We start from the raw sequence: 20,326 nt of genomic DNA on the forward strand, positions 1-20,326 counted from the left end.
CTTTCAATTTTCTTGTAAATTAAAGGTACAAAGCATTCACATGTATCAGAGCTGGAGGTGTAAATTACAAATAAGGATTTGGTGTGATCATATGATTTAAAATTTTGGACTTTAAAAGCATCAGAAAACATTTACCGCAGAGACTGTTGATATTTTTAAAAGAAGATTAAAGACACACCTTTTTAATCAGGCTTTTAACTAATATTTTAAACTCTTCTTATGTTCTTATCTGGTTCTATCCCATTTTATGTTGCTGCTTTTATCTTGCTTTTTAAGATGATATTAATCTTAATTTTTTTGTTTTTATTTATCACTGGTACTGTATCTATTCTATTTTATTTATAATCTTATGTATTTTATTTTTGGTACTGTATTTATTTTATTTTATTTATTCTTTATGTATGTGTGTGTGTCTAGTATGAAGGGTGGGAGGGAGGGGCTTTCTTTCTTTGTAATTGTTTTTCTTTCTTTAATTGTGTTAATTGCTTTTAATTCTGTAAAGCACTTTGTGTTGCGTGTCCGTGCAGGAAAGGCGCTCTACAAATAAAGTTGATTGATTGATTGATTGATTGATTGATTGATTGATTTATAACCTCTGTGTGGACAGTGGCAATCTCTGTTTATTCCTGACAGCAAGCGGCAAAAACAAAATCCTCCGTCAAACACAACCACACAAATTCGAGCCCCCTCTCCCACGGAGCACAACAGCAAAAGGTGGCGGCCATGTTACATTCAGTTAAGCACGATTAAACACAGAAAACATACCTGACAGCAAGCAGCAAAAACAAACACAACCATAGAACTCGAGCCCCTACACGTATTAAGTGACACAGTTCATAAAATGAACACTGAAATTGCTACGAGAGCAATGTGGCTCACCTCTCCCACGGAGCACAACCGGAAAGAAGGAGAAAGGTGAGGTGAGAGACGGCCCTTGATAGGTGGGGTACGCCCAACAGGTGAACGTAGGGGTGCAGAAACTGAGTATCTGATGTCACACATATTTACTACAGAGGCCTACAACATGACATCATTAAACTCTGTCCTGCTTCGCATGTAGTAAATATGACCATAAACAATATCAGTGATTACAGTTACACAACCTGTGTGAGGTCATCCTGACATGAAGAGCACTGATGGTCCACACTGTCTTAGCTAGGCTAGGCTAAACCTCACTAGCAAACTGTATCCTGAGAAGAGTTGGCTGTGTGAGAGCTGCTATTCTTAGTCCCTGCTGGTGTCGTGCTCATTAGCTGACTGCCTGGGAATTCAACACACTGCTGGCTCGTCTGTGCGTCTGACTCACTGACCGTCTTGTGTTTAAAGCTGTACATCTCATCATGTGAGTGTGAGATGAGTCTGAATCAGAGCAGAGGAAAACATGGCTGCACACCCTTCACAGAGCAAAACACAACTGGTTCTCAGACAATCTAACATTTATAATCCAGGGATATTTTTATGACAGGTGCTGGCGTGAAACGTGTCATAACATTACAGCTGTATGTGAATCGTCTGGGAACATACTCTTCTAAATCATGATAGAAAGTCTTGTTGGGGCTTGTTGGCCAGGATTTGACATGTGTTAGAAAAGGTTGTGCCAGCTGATTCTATATCTTTGTAACCTGTCTTCACCTGTCTGTCTCTCTCGTAGCCGCAGGACAGGTCACTACACTGTGCAACAGAACCAGAGCGCACATCATGGAGACAGGCCTGGGCCCTCCGCTACCACCAGCGGTACAAAAACCACCAGCACTGACCCACCGTCACTACTCAACCCAAGCGTGTCTGCTTGCCCCAGGTCTCAGGTCCCCTCCAGCCCAAAGACAGGCTGCAGCCCCAAACACAGTCCAAACTCCAGGTCCAGACAGCGGCCACCATGTCAGCGCTGCAACTCTCAGGTGGGCTGTGAATGATTAGATAGATTTGTCATGGTAGCTCACTTACGAGTTGATTTTTAGAGATGATACGCCGTCTCATGGCGGTCACTTCCTGTCATCGTTACAGATCAGAAGCACAGAGAGTTGTTGACTAGAGATGATACGCCGTCTCATGGTGGTCGAAATAAAGTTGTCACCCCTCAGACAATTCTACAAAATACATCATTAAACCTTTAAAAAATAATATGGTTCCATTATTAAACTATTTTACGACTCTGTATTGTTTGCCTTCCATAAATATCAGTGCCTGTATGTTCGTTGTCAGCCCAGTATTTGTGTTTGACTTCACACTGCCAGTGGTGTTGGGATTCACAGGCAGCAACCTTTTCTGCTGTCGCACCAGCTCAGGGTAAGAATGTCTGCTATAAATGTCTAAATCGTAACTGTTAAAATTTTACAGGGGGTTCTGTTGGCAGGCGTACAACTGTTGTCCCTCATACGTTTAAAGTAATTTACAGTGTTACAGGAGGCTGTGTTTTCAGTCTCACTGGTGATTTCTGTGAGAATGAGCGTAGCCTCAACAACAGCACGGAGACTCTGTAATCACCCAACAAATAAACCCAAATGAAATGCCTTTTTAGGGAAAGCTGAGGGAACTGGAGAGATGTGCTCTGATGTGTGTTTAAATCCCAGGTGTTTTATGGCCCCTTTTCAGACTTGTTCAGTCAGCCTGTAAATACTGTGCTGCCATTTGTTTTTTCCTGTGCATCATATCTGACATGTAGGTGCAGAAACAAGATATGAAACATGAATGGGAACTTGAAACGAAATAAATCTTTATCTGTGTATATGTGCCTTTACATGTTTTGTAGGACTCTCTGGACGAGCTGGAGATGGACGACTATTGGAAGGAGGTGGAGAATATCACTCGCTCAGGAGAAGGAGCAGGGAGGGGAGAGGGTGGAGGAGAAGGGGAAGTGCAAGAGGAGGAGCAGCCGAAAATTCCTGAGGGTAGGATACACTGTGTCCATGGATCGTCCTGAAAGAGATATAAATCTCCCCTTTCCTTTCATCTCCTAGTGAACACACACAGTCATTTCATCATGTGTGTTTTTATTCTTGATTTAAAGTGTTCTACATATAGAAGAGATGATGTAGTGGCAGGCCTCATGTGAACACATCACACTTTGGTTTTACTGGACCTTATACTTCATTCTACTTAACTCAGACCTGTTGTCCTCCTTCGTGGACACTTTTTGTGCCATCTAGTGGTAGTAAGAGAACAATACACTAATTAATGTAAAACAAGATGGCCACCATCTCTGCCAAGTCAGTCTGTAGCCGATCCTGACACAAAAGTGGACAAAACCTGATCACATTTTATGGTTTATTTTTATTTATGATTAATAATGTTTGTAGTTTGATATGGCAACACATTTGACCAATGTCTTTGACTCGTTCAAAGGCATTGGGACTTTATTATCATCTCGTTTGAGGACTTTTTATCGTCGTGTGTTTAGTTTTCTACACTTATCAGGTTCTACTGATCCCAAATAGCTTTGAGAAATTAAAAATGCATACCAAACAAAGGTTGGGGTCTCAGGAGGTCAAATATTGGTCAAATTGTGCACAGAACTGAATTAGTGTAGAGTATAGGGCTGTCAACTCTTAGTTTTCCACTTATACCCAATTTATGTGATTCAAAGACTGTTCAGGGACCTCAGTGTGCAGAAATATTTGAAAACACCACTTTTAAAAAAGGCAACATTCCTTTTTCCCCTCGCCAAAATGTAGTGTCACTTTATCACACAGAGATGAAACGCTAGAAACGCGACGCCAGTAAAACAATTGTTTTCCTATGATACGGCGCGTCTGACCGGCGTTCAAGCGCCTTTTCAAATGGCGTTTTTCCGGCGTCTTTTTAGATGTGCGTTTCTAGACGCACATAGATGCTGAAAAGTTAAAATATTTTCAACTTTTTTGAGCGTCAGACACCAGTAGCTAGTGCACATTGAATAAGCGCTTCCAGCGTTTCAAGCGTCTTTGAAGCGTCCGCGTCTCTAGCGTCTCATTTCTGTGTGATCACCCCCTTATTTGGGCCCCTTTCCAACACGATAGCATAACATGGTTGGTGCCAATGGATGCCTGAGGTCCTTTAGTTTAATGTGATATCTGTGTCTTCACTGAAGCTTTAAAACTGAGCCCGAAACAGCAGGTTTTGTTTGCTAAAAATGACTCTGCCTCACTTCTGACCTTCAGCTCTGCATGTCATACCTGCTGCTTCCCTTCATTGTCTTGTTTTCTCTGTACTCTGACCTTTATTTTAGGAGCCCCTGATGTTTGGTGAGACATAAGAACTTAGTTAATCAGACAGCAGTCCGCCTCACATGCTTACACTACAGGACCGCACCATTTCACAATGTCTTGATGCATGATTAACACTTGTACCTTCTGTAATTATGACCCTCGGCACATCCCTTTGGGAAATCGGGAAGCAATGCAGCAGTAACGTTATGGATGGAAAGCAGAAACAAACCTCTGTGAGCTGAAATGGAGAAAGAAAGGCGTCTTTCAACGGCAAGTTCAGCTTCAAAGCTTTGCCAGATGGTTCTCTGGATAAGACCAAAGTTATTTGCATTTATGTCCAGAGTACGTCGAGCTGCTTAAAACATTTAATTAAAACTTTTAATTACTTAAAAGTAAACCAAGCAAATCAGCTTCAGTAGCTCTCAGTCTCAGACAGGTCGTGACCCTGATCTGGAGAGACAGTTATGAAATGTAAATACTCGCTCTTTATCAGAATCACTCTGCCGGCTCAGACTTGTGCAGACCAGCTCTGTGCTGCCCTGCACACGAGATATGCAACTCGTGTGTGTATTTATGAGTCTTATTTAGCCTGTTTATGAAAACTATTGTTCTCTGAAGCAAACACACACTTCCTGATGTATGTGTGTTTCCAGCTCTGTCTGTGGTCACACCTTTCCCTTTCCTGCACCTGTAGGAGCGCCTCATGACGATAAATGGAGACTTCTGTCCTCATTTTTCAAACTGATATCCTCCTCTTCTGTACTTTGAGTCACAGAGGTGTGACAGTGATGTACCATGTCAGGAATAAATCAATAGATATTAAATCTACCTCTTATTTTCTCTTTCAGAGGGCGAGCAGGAGGAGGCGTGGCTCACAGAGGCGGGACTAGCACGGCTGTTTGATGATTCACTAGCAGCTGACCAGGATCAGGTGTCAATCTAACTCTTATCTAAATAGTTAGTCACAGTTTATCAGCTTCATATTTGCAGTCCACATCTCACAGTGAGCATAAACTTCTACTGTTTACTCGTGCCATGTTTGGAGACTGATTGAAGGAGGCATTAGACAGATAGGTTGAATACTATACTGCAGAGATATGATAGTCACTGACTAATGCCTGATTGATTGATTGATTGACAGGAAGAAGACAGCGCTGTGTTCCTGTCCACGCTGACCAGATCTCAGGCGGCAGCGGTAGAAAGACGTGTGGCATCACTACAGCAGACGTTGCTGCGGCGACGCAACAGGCAACACGTTCCTGATGTTCGGGATATATTCAGACCCCCTGAAAAGGTTCAGACATGCACACACAAACAAACACAAACTAATTACACAGTATCAACACTAAAAGTGAATCTGAGAGGATAAACTACATTTACAGGTGTTCAGCTGTGACTGTGACGCCGACTAAAATTCATTCATCAAACATTTTAATCTGAGCGGCTCCAAAGTAAAGACTTCATCAAAGAAATAGTTCTACATTTTGGAAAATATGCTTAATCGCTTTCTCGCTGAGAAGATTGATACTGCTTGTGCTAAATATGAACCTAGCGCTAGCAGCCTGTTAGCTTAGCATAGGATAAAGACAGGAAACCGGGGGAAGCAGCTAGCCTGGCTGTGTTAAACCGCGTTTGTTCAATCTGTATGAAAAATGTGAAGTGTATAAACTACAAGTTGTGGTTTCACAGGGGTTACACACTGGACCCAGAGGGCCTCTCCCAAACCACTCCCTATATCCTCTCTCTGTCCACTTCCACTCTGTCTCTGCATTCATACGGAGTGTCCCCAACATTAAGTGCCATCCCAGACCAACCAGTGAGGAATGGAAGTGGGTTATTAAACTCTCCAGCAACGAGCCCTGCACTGATTCTGACTTACTGTGTTCATCACGGAAGACGCTCCGCACAAACAAAGTTCCGCACTGTGATAACACAAAGGCTAATGTGAATATTTGCTCGCAAAAGAGGGTTAAAACCATTCAAACAAAATGAAGTCAGCAGAAAAAACTGCATATCTGACTTTTAGAGGCCGTACACACGCCGCGTCTTTAACCGCGTATAGCCTGTTAACCTGCAATCCTGAGTGCAGAGCTGATCTTCTTCCAGGTAGGGCTGCAACGATTAGTCGACTAATCGATGACTAATCGACTATTAAAATAATCGGTGACTATTTTAGTAGTCAACTAATCGGTTTGAGTCTTTTTCCATAGACAAGTACTATAAAGTACCCAAAATAATCTTACTGCAGCTTCTTATGTTCAGATATTGGCAGCTTTACACACTCTCCCATGACGGTGAACTAAAACCCTTTGGCGTGAATACGAAACAGGACATTAGATGACATCATTTTGGGGTTTGGGAGAGACAGACCGACATTTTTCAATTCACATTTTTCGATGAAATGATTAGTCGACTAATCGAAGAAATAATCCACAGATTAGTGGACAATGAAAATAATCATTAGATGCAGGCCTTCTTCCAGGAGCTGTTTATAAGTGTGACCTATCGTCCGTGGGACAGATGTAAAGCTCTGGGCAGCCCTGCACTGACATGATCCACCTTTCCATATTCATCATGGACTGATATTTACAGAAGAAGGGAAAGATATCTGTCAGCTGTGATTGGACGGTCCTCGTCATGACATTCTGTGCACGCAGCTTCGTTCCAAAAGTTGAACTCAGTTAATCTCAGGCGCAGCTGTTGTGCCCTGAAAAGTAGGCACTTGGGGATTGAAAACAATGAATTTGAGGGTGCAAATGAAGCGGCATGTGAACGACCCATTAGAGGGTTTGATCCTCTAAGGTACACAAAAGTTGAACAAGACCTCTCTGGGCAACAAAAATATTGTAATTAATTTTCATTCCCTGAAATAGGGCTACAGCTGCAACTATACTCTTTCAATGTGGGGTTACACCATAGTTATGTTACCTACCAATATTTGCTGTGGTAGCAACCTGTCAATGGACGGCCCCCACCTTTGTTCTTTCTGCTGCAGTTTGGTATCTCATCATGGGGTCAATGGGGATCGAGTTGCTCTTGGAGCCAGCCTCAAGTGGCCATTTGAGGAACTGCAGTTTTTGGAGCTTCTTTTAGAGGCTGCTGCTTGGCCGGACGATTTCTGTAACTAAGCAGAGCCAGGCTTCCCCCTGCTTAGCTTCATCTATATGCTAAGCTAAGCTAAGCTAAGCTAACCAGCTGTCAGTTGTAGTCTCGTATTAAATTGATAGACATGTGAGTGGTATTGATCTTCTCATGTGACTCTGATTATTATATTCTTTTCAGTGTTAATTTAGCTCTGTCACAGTCAGCGCTGAAACTATGATGCATCACCTGATATTGTGTATCTTCATGATCTCTTTCCTCTTTGATAGCATGAATTTAACATCCCACCACAGGATAAAGACATTTCCTTTTTTTTATCTCACCACAAAGGAAGTGGTATTTGCTAAATTTGTGTTTGTTGTCACTTCTCCTGTCTGGTGGTAATCAGTAACCAAATACCAAGCAGTTTCTTACACCACAAAATCCCACTCCATCACGTCAATTCATATTCAGTATATGGAAAACATATGCATTGTTTATGGTAGAAATAGAAGTACTGCTCCTCCTCCAAACGACTGCGGTCAGCAGGATAAACTGTTTCACGTAGACACACAGTTTGTCAACTAATTAACAGACAAGATAATATGTAACATGAACAATGTAACGGGGAGGGGGAGCTGTGTGTGAATTTGTGACCGGTTGAACATTACACTGTGTGCTGTTAACTTTGTGTCTCTGTGTGTCACAGGATGAGGAGCCGAGTAAACTCAAAGGGGGAAGTGAGAACGGACAAAAAGATGTCACTTCAGCTGGTGTGTGCAACATACTCATGCAGACACACACACACGTACAGAATGAGTCACTGTGGAGAATGACAAACTGAGGCCCACATAGCAACACATCTCGGAAATAAGATTAAACGACGTCATGTAATTCAACAGATAACAATAAACCACAACAGCATTTGCTGATTTAGTGTAAACTTTTCTATACTGTACATCACTGTTAAATTGGTGGTTTATTATTTATTGGTTTATTCACCAATAGCTGCAGTACTGTGACACTATCTCCAGAAATACATATTCAATTCTCATTTTCTGTGTATATGAAACTGTACTCAACCTACATAAACACATTTTTATTTCACCACTTGTGTGTTCATATCTTTTATTTCTTCTGTGTGTGTATCTCAACAGAAACAGAGACAGAACTGAACGTGGAAGTGGCCTTTTCAGAGCAGGCGCTCACCTACAGGGACAACCACCAGAAGTTAAAGGTCACCACAAGCACCAACTCACCTGATGACAAACTACCGGTAAGTCACATACCTGCACACACACACACTGAATACAAAGGCTGTGTGCACATTCACTTCCTCAGCTTCCTTGTAGCTCCAGTTAATAAACTGTGCACTGATTTAAACTAGACTGGCATGCACCTGAGTTAGCATTCTTTAGTGCAGGGTTATATCAGCGCTTGTGTCGATAACTTATTAATCATTGGGTCAATTATTACCTGAGAGATAGCAGACACAGAGATCTGACAACAGATATTTAAAGTGACAGTTCACCCCCAAATCTCATGTGCTGCTCATCAGTTCAGATTGTTTTGGTGTGAGCTGCACAGTGTTGGAGATATCAGCTGTACAGATGTCTGCCTTCTCTCCAATATAATGGAACTAGATGTCACTCAGCTTGTGGTGCTCAAAGTGCCAAAAAATACATTTGAAAAACTCAACACCAATGTCTCTTTACAGAAATCATGACCTGGTTACTCAAGATAATCCACTGCTAGGGATGGGAATAAAAAAACAGTTCCAGGTGAGAACTGGGGGGTAAATATCTAACATTAGCATCATGCAGGCAGACTAAGCACATTTTTTTTTTTTTCAAGAAAACAGTTGAACATTGAAGCCTTTGCACACCTGAGTGACACGCGTGCCTTTTTTCCTGCTCTGTTTCTACACTGTGTTCAGACTCAGATAATAAAACAGATGCGTGGATGAAAACCTGCGTAAGCATGCTCTTTGTCCACACAGATAATTAATCAGGAATCTATAAGGCTGCTAAGCAAAATCAATAATGGCACTGGTATCAGTATGATCTTATCAATTGACCTGTGGCTAAGCCACGCCCCCTCCACTCACTCGGACAAACTATCAACATTCAGTGAGCGGCGCTATGGCAGGTGTCACAGTACACAGCATTTCACAGGAGGCATTTGATGATTTTTGGGGTCATAACGATCAGATGTCATTGAGAAGTAACCAAAAGGGCCTAAACTACGCATTGGAGGGATATATTCATCATTTTATTGTTGAGAAGGTCGATGAAAAGCTTAAATTACAAGCCAAAATTTACAGGTCACAGTGTACGCTTGTGAACCGCATCTGGTTGCCGTCACCATCAAAGACAACAAGTTAAAGTGCCACTGAAGTTAAGGTTTTTGGCTCAGAATATGAGAAAAGGATAACGGCCTTTTTACCATCTTTACCAAGAGTGTCTCTCCGTTAGTTTGGTGCTACAGTATTTACACTGAATCATTCAGCATAACGTTTGCCAACCTTTGTTATCTCTGCCATTACAGATAAGTTAATGAAGCTAAGCTCCAGAAGTTAACGTTAGCTTAACTAGAGCCCTTTGGACAACAGCTAACAATGATGTACGATCACCAAAGTACAAAACTAGAACAAAATAGGCTAATGAACTCCCAGCAAACAAGGTGACATGATGAACAACGCAGCTAGGAGCTAACGTTAGGCTAACTTTAGCTAACGTTAGCTAGAGATGTTAAAGATAACTTTATATTTCTTTCCAGCAAAGTGACAATATGTTGCCTCAAACACAATGTTGACTTACCTTAGAACAGATGTAGACATCATTGTTAATCTTATTCACGTTGAGTTGATGTTGTGGTCTAACGTTACCACACAACTTTATCCAAAGGAGACACTTTTCTCGGTTGAGATGTGGTTTAAAGTGTAAAAATACACCTGGTCGCCCAGCCTCTCAGGATACCTTGTGTCAGAGTTGCATGTACCCCATGCACACCGTTTGACCATTTTTAAACTTCAAATCTCAGAAAAAGCTCATGAAACCGAACAAACTGACTTTCTGTAATGCATTTCAATGGACGTCCAGGCAGAGAATGTCCCAGTGTATGGGAATGGCTATACGCACTGTGATTGGCTCATCGTGTCTGAGGGCGGGGCTTAGCCATAGGTCAATTAGTGTCCCTACCCACGGGGCAGAGAGAACTTGAACTCAGAGGCTCGTGCTCATGACAGAGTGAGATGTAAACGTTAGTGGCGTCCTCCTTGGCTAAGCTGTAACATTAGCTAGCTCAGGTAGCAGATGCACGCTTCCTCCTGCTCGCTGATACGGTTGGTGGGGGTAATTCGGTAGAAAGAAAATAGTTCCTCCATGAAACTGCTCACAACAAGGTCTGTGGATCATCTTGAGTAACCAGGTCATGATTTCTGTAAAGAGACATTGATGTTGAGTTTTTAAATGTATTTTTTGGCGCTCTGAGCTCCACAAGCTGAGTGACATCTAGTTCCATTATACTGGAGAGAAGGCAGACATCTGTACAGCTGATATCTCCAACACTGTGCAGCTCACACCAGAACAATCTAGACTGATAACAGCACTACAGGTCAGAGTTAAAATGGCTGAATCCAAATGTCCACCCTCTGGACTTGCGGACTGAGCCCTCACAGACTTGAGTGGTACGTACTCTGACGAGTTCACTGTCATCACGCAAAGTCGGCAGAGACCGCAAGCCGCTGATAGACAGCCGTCCCTGCAGATAATAGGATATAAATCTCATGTGTAGGCTTATTTTGTGACTGAACAAAATAGATTTCTGTGAAACATGTAGACTGCAGACATCCACATACAGAGATGTTTGAGCTATGACCAAATAAACTGGGTAGGCCTGTTAGTTACACCAGAAGATCTTCTTTAGTTGTTTGTTGGCCACTTTTCAAGCCTATATATTTGACAATATACTGCACAGTCTACAGGGTAGGCTGTAATAATACAGTGCATTTTGACTATCTTGTTAAACCTATATTTCTAAATATTTCTCATGATGTTGTTGCCAATATGTTCCTCTGATTTTGGAGTGAACTGTCCCTTTAAGAAACTTTTTAGATGTGACAGAATGTTTATCTGTGTTGTCCTTGAATGTAACACAATCAGACAATAGCTGAATATGGAGTTTTAAAACTTAAGAAGTATCTACTTTATGACTGCACGTTTTACATTATGTTTTTATTGTGTTGTCAAGTCAACAAAATAAAAACAGGATACAGAGTGAAGAATGAAGCGTGAAATCCAGCAGCATACATTAGAATATTGTATATGTACAGTTAGACTTGCATTGAGCTGCAGAATGACGTGACAGGTTGCGTGAGCAGTGTGAGTGCTGGTCTGTGGTGACACCTGGTGGTTAAAGCTGGTGTAACAGATTGAGTCTGTGTTGTGAGTTCATAAAAGGACAGTAGCCTCTTCTAATAAAGTTCCAGCCAATATTCAGCATTCAATATGAAAGTCCGGAACCAATTTGGCTTTGTGTTTACTCTTAATATCCTCTCCTCGGTCACTGAAGCCCCTCTGTCTCCTGCTCTCTTTGTTTTTCCTCCTCAGAACTTCAAGCTGCTCCGAGATAAAACAGGTCAGACCAGAATAGGAGATCTGTCTCCTCTGGACATGAAAAAGGTACCTGTCTGTTTATTTTATGATTTATAATTCTATGATGTCTTCATGACGCAAATGACCCTGTAAGAGATTAGTTACTGAGTTGTTCCAGAAATCAGTAAATATTTGATATCGTTGTCTTGTTTGTGTTTCTGTCTGATTGTAATGTTGTGTCAGGTTCGAAGACTGGTGCTGGTGGAGTCGACGGCTCTGTTTGACACTGCTGGGATAGACCTGAAGCCACACAAAGCTGTCAAAGTTAAGACTAAAGGTAGACACACACACACACACTTAAAAAGAAAGACATATTCAGCTGAGAGAACCCTAAAAGTGCACGTGCTTCCTCATCACAAACAAAAATGTCACACTCGGACGTGCACAGACAGAAAAAGTAAAAACAACACAAGCAGCATTTACACGGACTAAAACTGACACACACAAAGTTTTTCCAGGTAAACATACATGTTTACTGTATTAAGATATTTCTGGTTTACTAAATATTTGTGCTTGTGTGTGTGTGTGTGTGTGTGTGTGTGTGTGCAGAAAGTGGTCTGTTTGGTGTTCCTCTTGCCACTCTATTGGAACAGGACCAGAGACGAGCTCCTGGGACCAAAGTGCCATTCATACTGCAGAGGGTGCGTGAGTGAGCCAGTTAGTCACATCGTCCATCTGAGAGACAGACTGTTCAACATTACAGCTGTAATGAGAAGAAATATTACAACAGTATATATTATATATTAGCGCTGGATCTTTCTGTATTTCTCATATCAATGTCACAATTCACATTACACACAGTGCACCCAGAATCTACAGTGTGTGGGGCTGACTTTACTTTCTCCAGTTCATGTTTTACCTTTAAATCTTTCTTTATGATTCCTAGATTATTAATCATATTGAGGACGAGGGATTAGACACAGAAGGGCTGCTACGGATCCCTGGAGCGGCCACCAGAGTCAAGGTTTGTTACAGCATGACCGGCACCTGAACAGACACACTGTGAAATGATAAAACTGTGAGTGGGGTTTCTACACAGTGTGGAAAAGTATTTTATATGTAGGCAGCACAGAGCCACTGCAGGTGGGGCGTGGATGATTGGGAAACAATATGGAGTGAAACAAAGTTAAATGATTATAATTCATGAAGCGAAAACAAACAAACAAACAATAGTTTGTTGATGCCATCATGTTGACTTTTATTGCATTTAAATACACTGCCTGGCCAAAAAAAAAGTCACCACCAAAAAAAAAAGGTCATACACTCTAATATTTCGTTGGACCGCCTTTAGCTTTGATTACGGCACGCTTTTACTGTGGCATTGTTTCGATAAGCTTCTGCAATGTCACAAGATTTATTTCCATCCAGTGTTGCATTAATTTTTCACCAAGATCTTGCATTGATGATGGTAGAGTCTGACCGCTGCGCAAAGCCTTCTCCAGCACATCCCAAAGATTCTCAATGGGGTTAAGGTCTGGACTCTGTGGTGGCCAATCCATGTGTGAAAATGATGTCTCATGCTCCCTGAACCAGTCTTTCACAATTTGAGCCCGATGAATCCTGGCATTGTCATCTTGGAATATGCCCGTGCCATCAGGGAAGAAAAAATCCATTGATGGAATAACCTGGTCATTCAGTATATTCAGGTAGTCAGCTGACCTCATTCTTTGAGCACATACTGTTGCTGAACCTAGACCTGACCAACTGCAGCAACCCCAGATCATAACACTGCCCCCACAGGCTTGTACAGTAGGCACTAGGCATGATGGGTGCATCACTTCATCTGCCTCTCTTCTTACCCTGATGCGCCCATCACTCTGGAACAGGGTAAATCTGGACTCATCAGACCACATGACCTTCTTCCATTGCTCCACAGTCCAATCTTTATGCTCCCTAGCAAATTGAAGCCTTTTTTTCCGGTTAGCCTCACTGATTAGTGGTTTTCTTAAGGCTACACAGCTGTTCAGTCCCAATCCCTTGAGTTCCCTTCGCATTGTGCGTGTGGAAATGCTCTTACTTTCACTATTAAACATAGCCCTGAGTTCTACTGTTGTTTTTCTTCGATTTGATCTCACCAAACGTTTAAGTGATCGCCAATCACGATCATTGAGGATTTTTTTCCGGCCACATTTCTTCCTCGAAGACGATGGGTCTCCACTATCCTTCCAGTTTTTAATAATGCGTTGGACAGTTCTTAACCCAATTTTAGTAGTTTCTGCAATCTCCTTAGATGTTTTCTCTGCTTGATGCATGCCAATGATTTGACCCTTCTCAAACAGACTAACATGTTTTCCACGACCACGGGATGTGTCTTTCGACATGGTTGTTTAGGAAATGAGAAGCAACTCATTGCACCAGTTGGGGTTAAATAACTTGTTGCCAGCTGAAAGATAATCGCCCATGCAGTAATTATCCAATAGGAGGCTCGTACCTATTTGCTTAGTTAAATCCAGGTGGCGACTTTTTTTTTGGCCAGGCAGTGTATTTAAAGAGGCAACAGACAGGATTAGTTTCTTTTAGCTTGGCGCCACCTAGCGTCAGTGGTGTTGCGTCGCACTGTGGCAACGACCAAACTGAGCGTGGGGATCAGAGATAATGAATCAAATGTAGGCTGTAAAGCCACCAGTATACCTCTATGTATATGTAGAATGAGAAGGTGTGTGGACACTCTACTAAATAAATGAGTAAAGAGAGCGAGCAACAATTATCAGATTTATCTGAAGAAAAAACAAATAGTAATGCAAATAATTATAGCAGAATGCACAGTACCAGTACAAACAGCTCACAGTAAATGATACCAATATGTACAGTATCAGTACAAACAACAGTAGACACAGTGGAATTATACCAATATGCACATGTAAACTGTCCCCATTCTAGAATAAACACTACCGTATGGAAACCATGCGGCCGGTTGGAGCTCAAATTGAATGGGAAACAAAGTCCAGTGTTCACTTAGCTGGGCGTAACTTAGCTGGGCGATGTCCGTGGATAGCTGCCTCCGTGAGAAGAGAACAGAAGGAAGGGAGGGGGGTATCACTGTCTGAGGGCTGCCGTAGAATGGCAACCAGGATGTCAGCCGACCAACTCTCGCTACCCGCTCCCTGGTTGCGGCGATTTGCGATGCTGGCCAGCTAGGAATGAACTAGCAGCCAGTACAGTACAGTCCTCTCTGGTCTAGCTAACATTTAGCCGTGTTACTTACTGATCCATTAGAAAGAAAGCTAGCTGGACATGGGTTTTGAAGCCTCTTTGGTCACGGAGCTCCCTCCATCTCTTGAACGCCTGACTGAGGTTTACTCTTGTTTTTCCTCTTCTTTTATCACTCTCCTTTTTGCTCTTCTTTTCCTCCTCACACAGAGGAGCTCCTTTTCTTTTGCTAGGCCGTTTTTCACTTGTCTCCAAACTTTGTCCGTCTGCCATTGTGCTCGTGACTCAACTATCTCATGCCCAACTCCTCATAAGGACCAGCTCCAGTCCCGGATTGACTGACCGTCCAGTTTCACAATACATGACGCGTTTCCTGCCGTAAAGCAGATTTTTTCCATGAAATTTCGTCCCCGGTGGCAGAAGCTTATTGCAAAGATTGCACAGCCACTAAGTAACCTATGTAAACACTGATAGTCTGATTTTACTGTGGACACTACCCTGTGCAACCCACATTATTTTCATCATGATATATTTAGGAAAAGATGCTGTCTGTTGCCTCTTTAAATTCAGCATATTTCCAGCATATATCAGTTGCCTCCCCAGTTATTGTTAGTGATTGATTAAAAAAATGTGGAATGGGGGCATGAACTTTTTTTGGCTTCTGAAAGGGGCATGACAAAAATGTTTGAGACCCACTGTGTTGAGGGAAAATAATAAGAGTATAGTAGCATGGGGGCAGAGATGTTGAGATGGTTCAGGAGAGCAGCAGAGGAAGAGTGCAGGGAGTGGGAGGGGGTGCACTCCTGGAGAGGGTCAGAGAGGTAGGTGGGGGTTAGGTTGTGGGGGGTTTTGAAGGTGAGAGGAAGGGTTTTGCAGTCAGTTTGGTTCTGAACACGGAGCTTGTGTAGCTGGATGAGAATGGGGGCGATGTGGTCGGACGATTTGGTGCTGGTGATGATCCAGGCAGCAGAGTTATGAATGAGGAGTGTGCAGGAGTGTACTGAACGGCCACTGTGGGTAGAAGTTTTCCGAGGGCTGGCTGTTTGTACTCAGATGTCAAAGATGGTCTGAAAAATCTATCGAGAGGTTTAGAAATTTGAGTTTGGGAATATAAAATGTGTAGGAACCCTGTGTTGGGGCTGTAGCATTAGCAGGGTAAAGGTTGTCCTACAACAGGTTACCAGGTGTCATGGCTGCTGACCTGTCCTTGAGTTTGACAAAGTAGTTAAACCAACTTGCTTTGTGTGTGTCCGTCCCAAATCCAGTCACTGTGTCAGGAGCTCGAGTCCTCTTTCTATGACGGGGTGTTCCCATGGCAACAGTTGAAGCAGCACGATGCTGCTAGCCTTTTGAAGCTGTTCATCAGGGAGTTACCACATCCTCTGCTGACTGTGGAGTACCTCAACGCATTTATCGCCGTCAACAGTACGTATAGCATCTGTTCATGAGATATTCTGTTTCATCGCAAGAGCTTCACGGCCACGTTTACCTGCATTAAGCATTTCTGTGTGTGTATGCGTGTGTGTGTGTGTGTGTGTGTGTGTGTGTGTGTGTTTGAAGAGCTGCCCACTAAGAAGCAGCAGTTGCAGGCTCTGAACCTGCTGGTCCTTTTGTTACCTGAGGCCAATCGGGATACTTTGAAGGTGAATGCTCAGTTTGAAATCTGCTTCACTTCAATAAAGAGAAACCTTTGACTGTTTCTATTGTACATTTGATTTGTGTTTGCTCCTTCAGGCACTGGTGGAGTTTTTCCAGCGTGTGATCGACCACCAGGCCAAGAATAAAATGACTCTCAACAATGTCTCCGTTGTCATGGCACCCAATATTTTCATGTTCAAAGGCTTCCGCTCCAAGGTTACAGAACAGCAGGAGTTCTCCATGGCAACCAGCACAGCCAACATCGTCCGGCTGCTCATTAGATACCAGAATCTTCTCTGGACAGTAAGGATCAAAACGAGCTCTCTGGCTTCATATGTTGTTCAGTTCACCACTATAAACAAACTGTTTGTTTCCATGTCAACAGTTATTTAGCAAATCATCCTGACACAACACAAAACCATCCAGATTAATTTTCCTATTAAGTATGGAGGATGGTAAAGTGTGCACCTCTGTGTGTGTGTGTGTGTGTGTGTGTGTCTTATCTCCAGATCCCCAAGTTCATCATGACACAAGTCAGACAACAAAACATGGAAAGTCAACGGAAACAAAATAAAGAGCGAGCTGTCAGAAAGCTGCTGAAGAAGATTACCACCGACAAACCGTCTGATAAAGCCGTCCCCGAGGTACGAGTTTTAATCCTGTGGTTATGTCAGTGTGCTTTTTTCGTAGAAATCTTTGTCAATGTTAATAATAATAATCAAAAGAAGAAATGTGTTTATGAGAAACTGCTATTTTAAAATTTACAGTATGTTTTTGATTTTTTAACTCGGACTGAACACTTCATGGCAGTGTCAACTTTATTTAAAAAGCACTTTTCAAAACAAAGTTACAAAGTGCTTCACATGGTTATCCCATATTTAAAACACTGTGGGGTTCAAGTAAATAAAATGGGGCAATAATAATAATAACAACAATAAAATAAAGAATAAAATACCATCACTGAAGCAGATCAGCAAAGCTGGCAACTAATTTACCCGTAGATGCGCTGAAGTATAGCAAATTTAGCAAATTCCTATGGAGCTAATTTGCAGGCCTTATCCCTGTTCAGGCCTTTGAAGAATAAATCACATTATACAACCTCATAAACTAACAGCAACTTAAAACAGTAATTGAAACAACATCATGACTAAAAACAACTATTTCCATAGCTAAATTAAAGCAAAATAGAAACAGTAAGACAATATAAAATCCTAAATAGTCCCAATTTCATACCCACCAATCACCCTGTGGTGGTTCTAGTGTGAACTCTGATGAGCACTGTCTCTCAGTCGTCTGTGAGAAACAGTGACATCTAGTGGTGATGTTTAGGAATGTCTTTCCTGTTGTAAATCTCTTCTATGGTGCAACATGTGGACATCAGAGCTTCCTAAACCTAAGAGTTGCCTCTAGTGACATAATTCTGAGAAAATTCTTTTTATCATGTTTTCTAAGAATTTCCCCTTAAAGTTAAGACTAAATCCTGGTAAAGATAAAAGTTCTTAGCGGAGGCACTTACCCCTTAAGAGAGCTCCTCAGCTGAGAAACTGAGGAGTAGGGAGGAGGACTTTTACCCGTTTTTGTTAGATGAACACAGATGTCGCTAGGTCTCTTGAAATGAAAGCAGTTTTCTCGTTCCCTTCACCTTGATTATGTTTTCTGTGTTTACTATGACCTCTGAATAAAACAAACAAATAACTCCAGCTCTGATACTTCCAGCACCCTACTCAGCTGGCCACCATCATCTTAACTCAGTGATATTTGGTTGACTTTAAGTGGTGTTAGGTGACCAGAAGACAACGTCAGGACACTGATGTTGTGTTGTTTGGTAACCAGAATCCAGCCTCTTCCAAATGTTTCATGCCAATGTCACTGACGGAGAATAATGACACTTAAGCCTAGTTCACATTACACGATTTTCACCCTGATTTTATGTCGCAGAGACTATCGTAATCTTTGAGTGTTCATACCTGGCAACGTGTGTTTCTGTCAGTGGGAGTCGTTACGACCTGTGTGTGCACACCACAAGATTTCTCCACCGAGCCCTCGCTGACAGAGCCCCAGATAACGCGGTAACGTCACCAAACTTGGACACGACACATGGTAAAGGCATGGATATTCTTCCCAGTGTTGAATCAGATCTGCCTCCAGGGCCTGGGTCCAAACACAACGCGCTCCCCGTGATCCTGTGGACGCCATCATTGTTGTTGGTGCTCGCCGGCTTGTCAGTGTTGCCAGATCTTGGGAGAGAAACAAGCAACCAGGGCTATGGAAACAAGCCCAAAAGGAGCAATGGAATTATATAGAGAAAGGCGACGTTTAGAGAGCGAGCCCAAATGAGCAACTCCACTTTACAAACAAGCCCAAAAAACACAACCCGCGACTACCAGTATTTGTAAGCAACTTTACAAAACAACAAGCCCAACGTCGCGGCTAATAAGCGGACCTGGCAACCCTGCGGCTTGTCCTCCTCACATTTCTTCCGTCCTCCTGCGTGCTGACGTGGGACGTATCCCGCCTCTCATTGGCTGATGCTCTTTGTCAGTCGTGTCTCCAGTTTTCTAGCATGCCGGATATCCAGTCCCAGTCACAGACGAGGGGGCGACTTGCTCATAGGCTTGTTCACACATGAGGACTCGTCGTGGCAGACTATCTGCCGACTCACCTCCGACCCAAGGTGGCTCTCAAGATCCTCTGCAACATTAAAACCACGGTGAAAATCGTGTAATGTGAACTAGGCCTTAGTCGTAAGGTTCAATTCAACATCTTTCCAAAGAAGGAGTCAAACGTCTTTCTGTCCTCATATTGTTGCCCGGTGCTAGCTGGCTAATAGCCTATCTGACATCAGGTAAAATAGGAACATGTAGTTGCCTATCAAGCTAGAGAAATGTTTTGTCTTTAGCAAACATGCTACTATAAAGACAGCTAAGCTAGCAGAGTAAAGCAGCATATTAGAAAGTCCTGTTCTTCTTGATGATCCAGTGTTGAGGGAGCAGCTGTGGCGACACTTGACCCTGCATGCTCAGCCAAGTGCTCTGAGACCAAACAGTGTTCGGAGTTTATTAAACAGAAGAACAGGCATTTATCCAAGTCCACATTCTTCTTGTCTCATGTGCGTTGTAAAGTGTTTATGGCGGTGTGATTGACTCTGTGTTTCTCTTTCTGTCTGTGTTTACAACCAGGAGAGTTCACAGGGATTTATTCGAGTTCAGGCACCACAGTTCAGTAAAGTGTCCATGGCCGTTCAGCTGACTGAGGAGCTGCAGGCTGCTGATGTATTAACACGTTTCCTCAGCCAGGACAGGTAACCTGTATATATAGAGTAGTAGTCTTATGAAGCCTGTACTCCCTTCATGTCTCCTTAACTCTTTGTCTCACTTTGTCCTCTTAGTTCAGTGGCAGTGAAACGAGAAGACCTCTGTCTCTATGAGATCGGTGGAAACATCAGTAAGTCCTGCTCCTGCTAAAATCTGATTAATTACAGTGTTTAACATTTTTAGCCTGTGCTGATGACCCAGCTATTGAGCCAACAGGCCTAATGGTGACAAATGTACTTCCTGCTGTGGGTCTAAAGGCCATAGACGAGAATAACTACATCACATCTCTCTTTTCTCTTCTGTC

The 20,326-nt window shown here is 42.5% G+C and overlaps 1 protein-coding gene across 1 annotated transcript in view; it reads left to right on the plus strand.

The window, feature by feature from the left end:
* arhgap18 (Rho GTPase activating protein 18) overlaps positions 1-20,326 on the plus strand; it is a 39,133-nt gene that overhangs the window by 13,826 nt on the left and 4,981 nt on the right. The window contains exons 2-17 of the mRNA XM_078173651.1: positions 1,652-1,898; positions 2,750-2,888; positions 5,033-5,115; positions 5,326-5,478; positions 7,975-8,038; positions 8,423-8,541; positions 11,876-11,947; positions 12,104-12,197; positions 12,470-12,561; positions 12,807-12,884; positions 16,336-16,495; positions 16,631-16,713; positions 16,805-17,011; positions 17,218-17,352; positions 19,888-20,009; positions 20,097-20,152. Coding sequence (XP_078029777.1) covers positions 1,652-1,898; positions 2,750-2,888; positions 5,033-5,115; positions 5,326-5,478; positions 7,975-8,038; positions 8,423-8,541; positions 11,876-11,947; positions 12,104-12,197; positions 12,470-12,561; positions 12,807-12,884; positions 16,336-16,495; positions 16,631-16,713; positions 16,805-17,011; positions 17,218-17,352; positions 19,888-20,009; positions 20,097-20,152 — 1,904 coding nt within the window. The remainder of the gene's footprint in view (positions 1-1,651; positions 1,899-2,749; positions 2,889-5,032; positions 5,116-5,325; positions 5,479-7,974; positions 8,039-8,422; positions 8,542-11,875; positions 11,948-12,103; positions 12,198-12,469; positions 12,562-12,806; positions 12,885-16,335; positions 16,496-16,630; positions 16,714-16,804; positions 17,012-17,217; positions 17,353-19,887; positions 20,010-20,096; positions 20,153-20,326) is intronic.

Source organism: Epinephelus lanceolatus, chromosome 13 (genome assembly GCF_041903045.1).
Source record: "Epinephelus lanceolatus isolate andai-2023 chromosome 13, ASM4190304v1, whole genome shotgun sequence".
NCBI lineage: Eukaryota > Metazoa > Chordata > Actinopteri > Perciformes > Serranidae > Epinephelus > Epinephelus lanceolatus.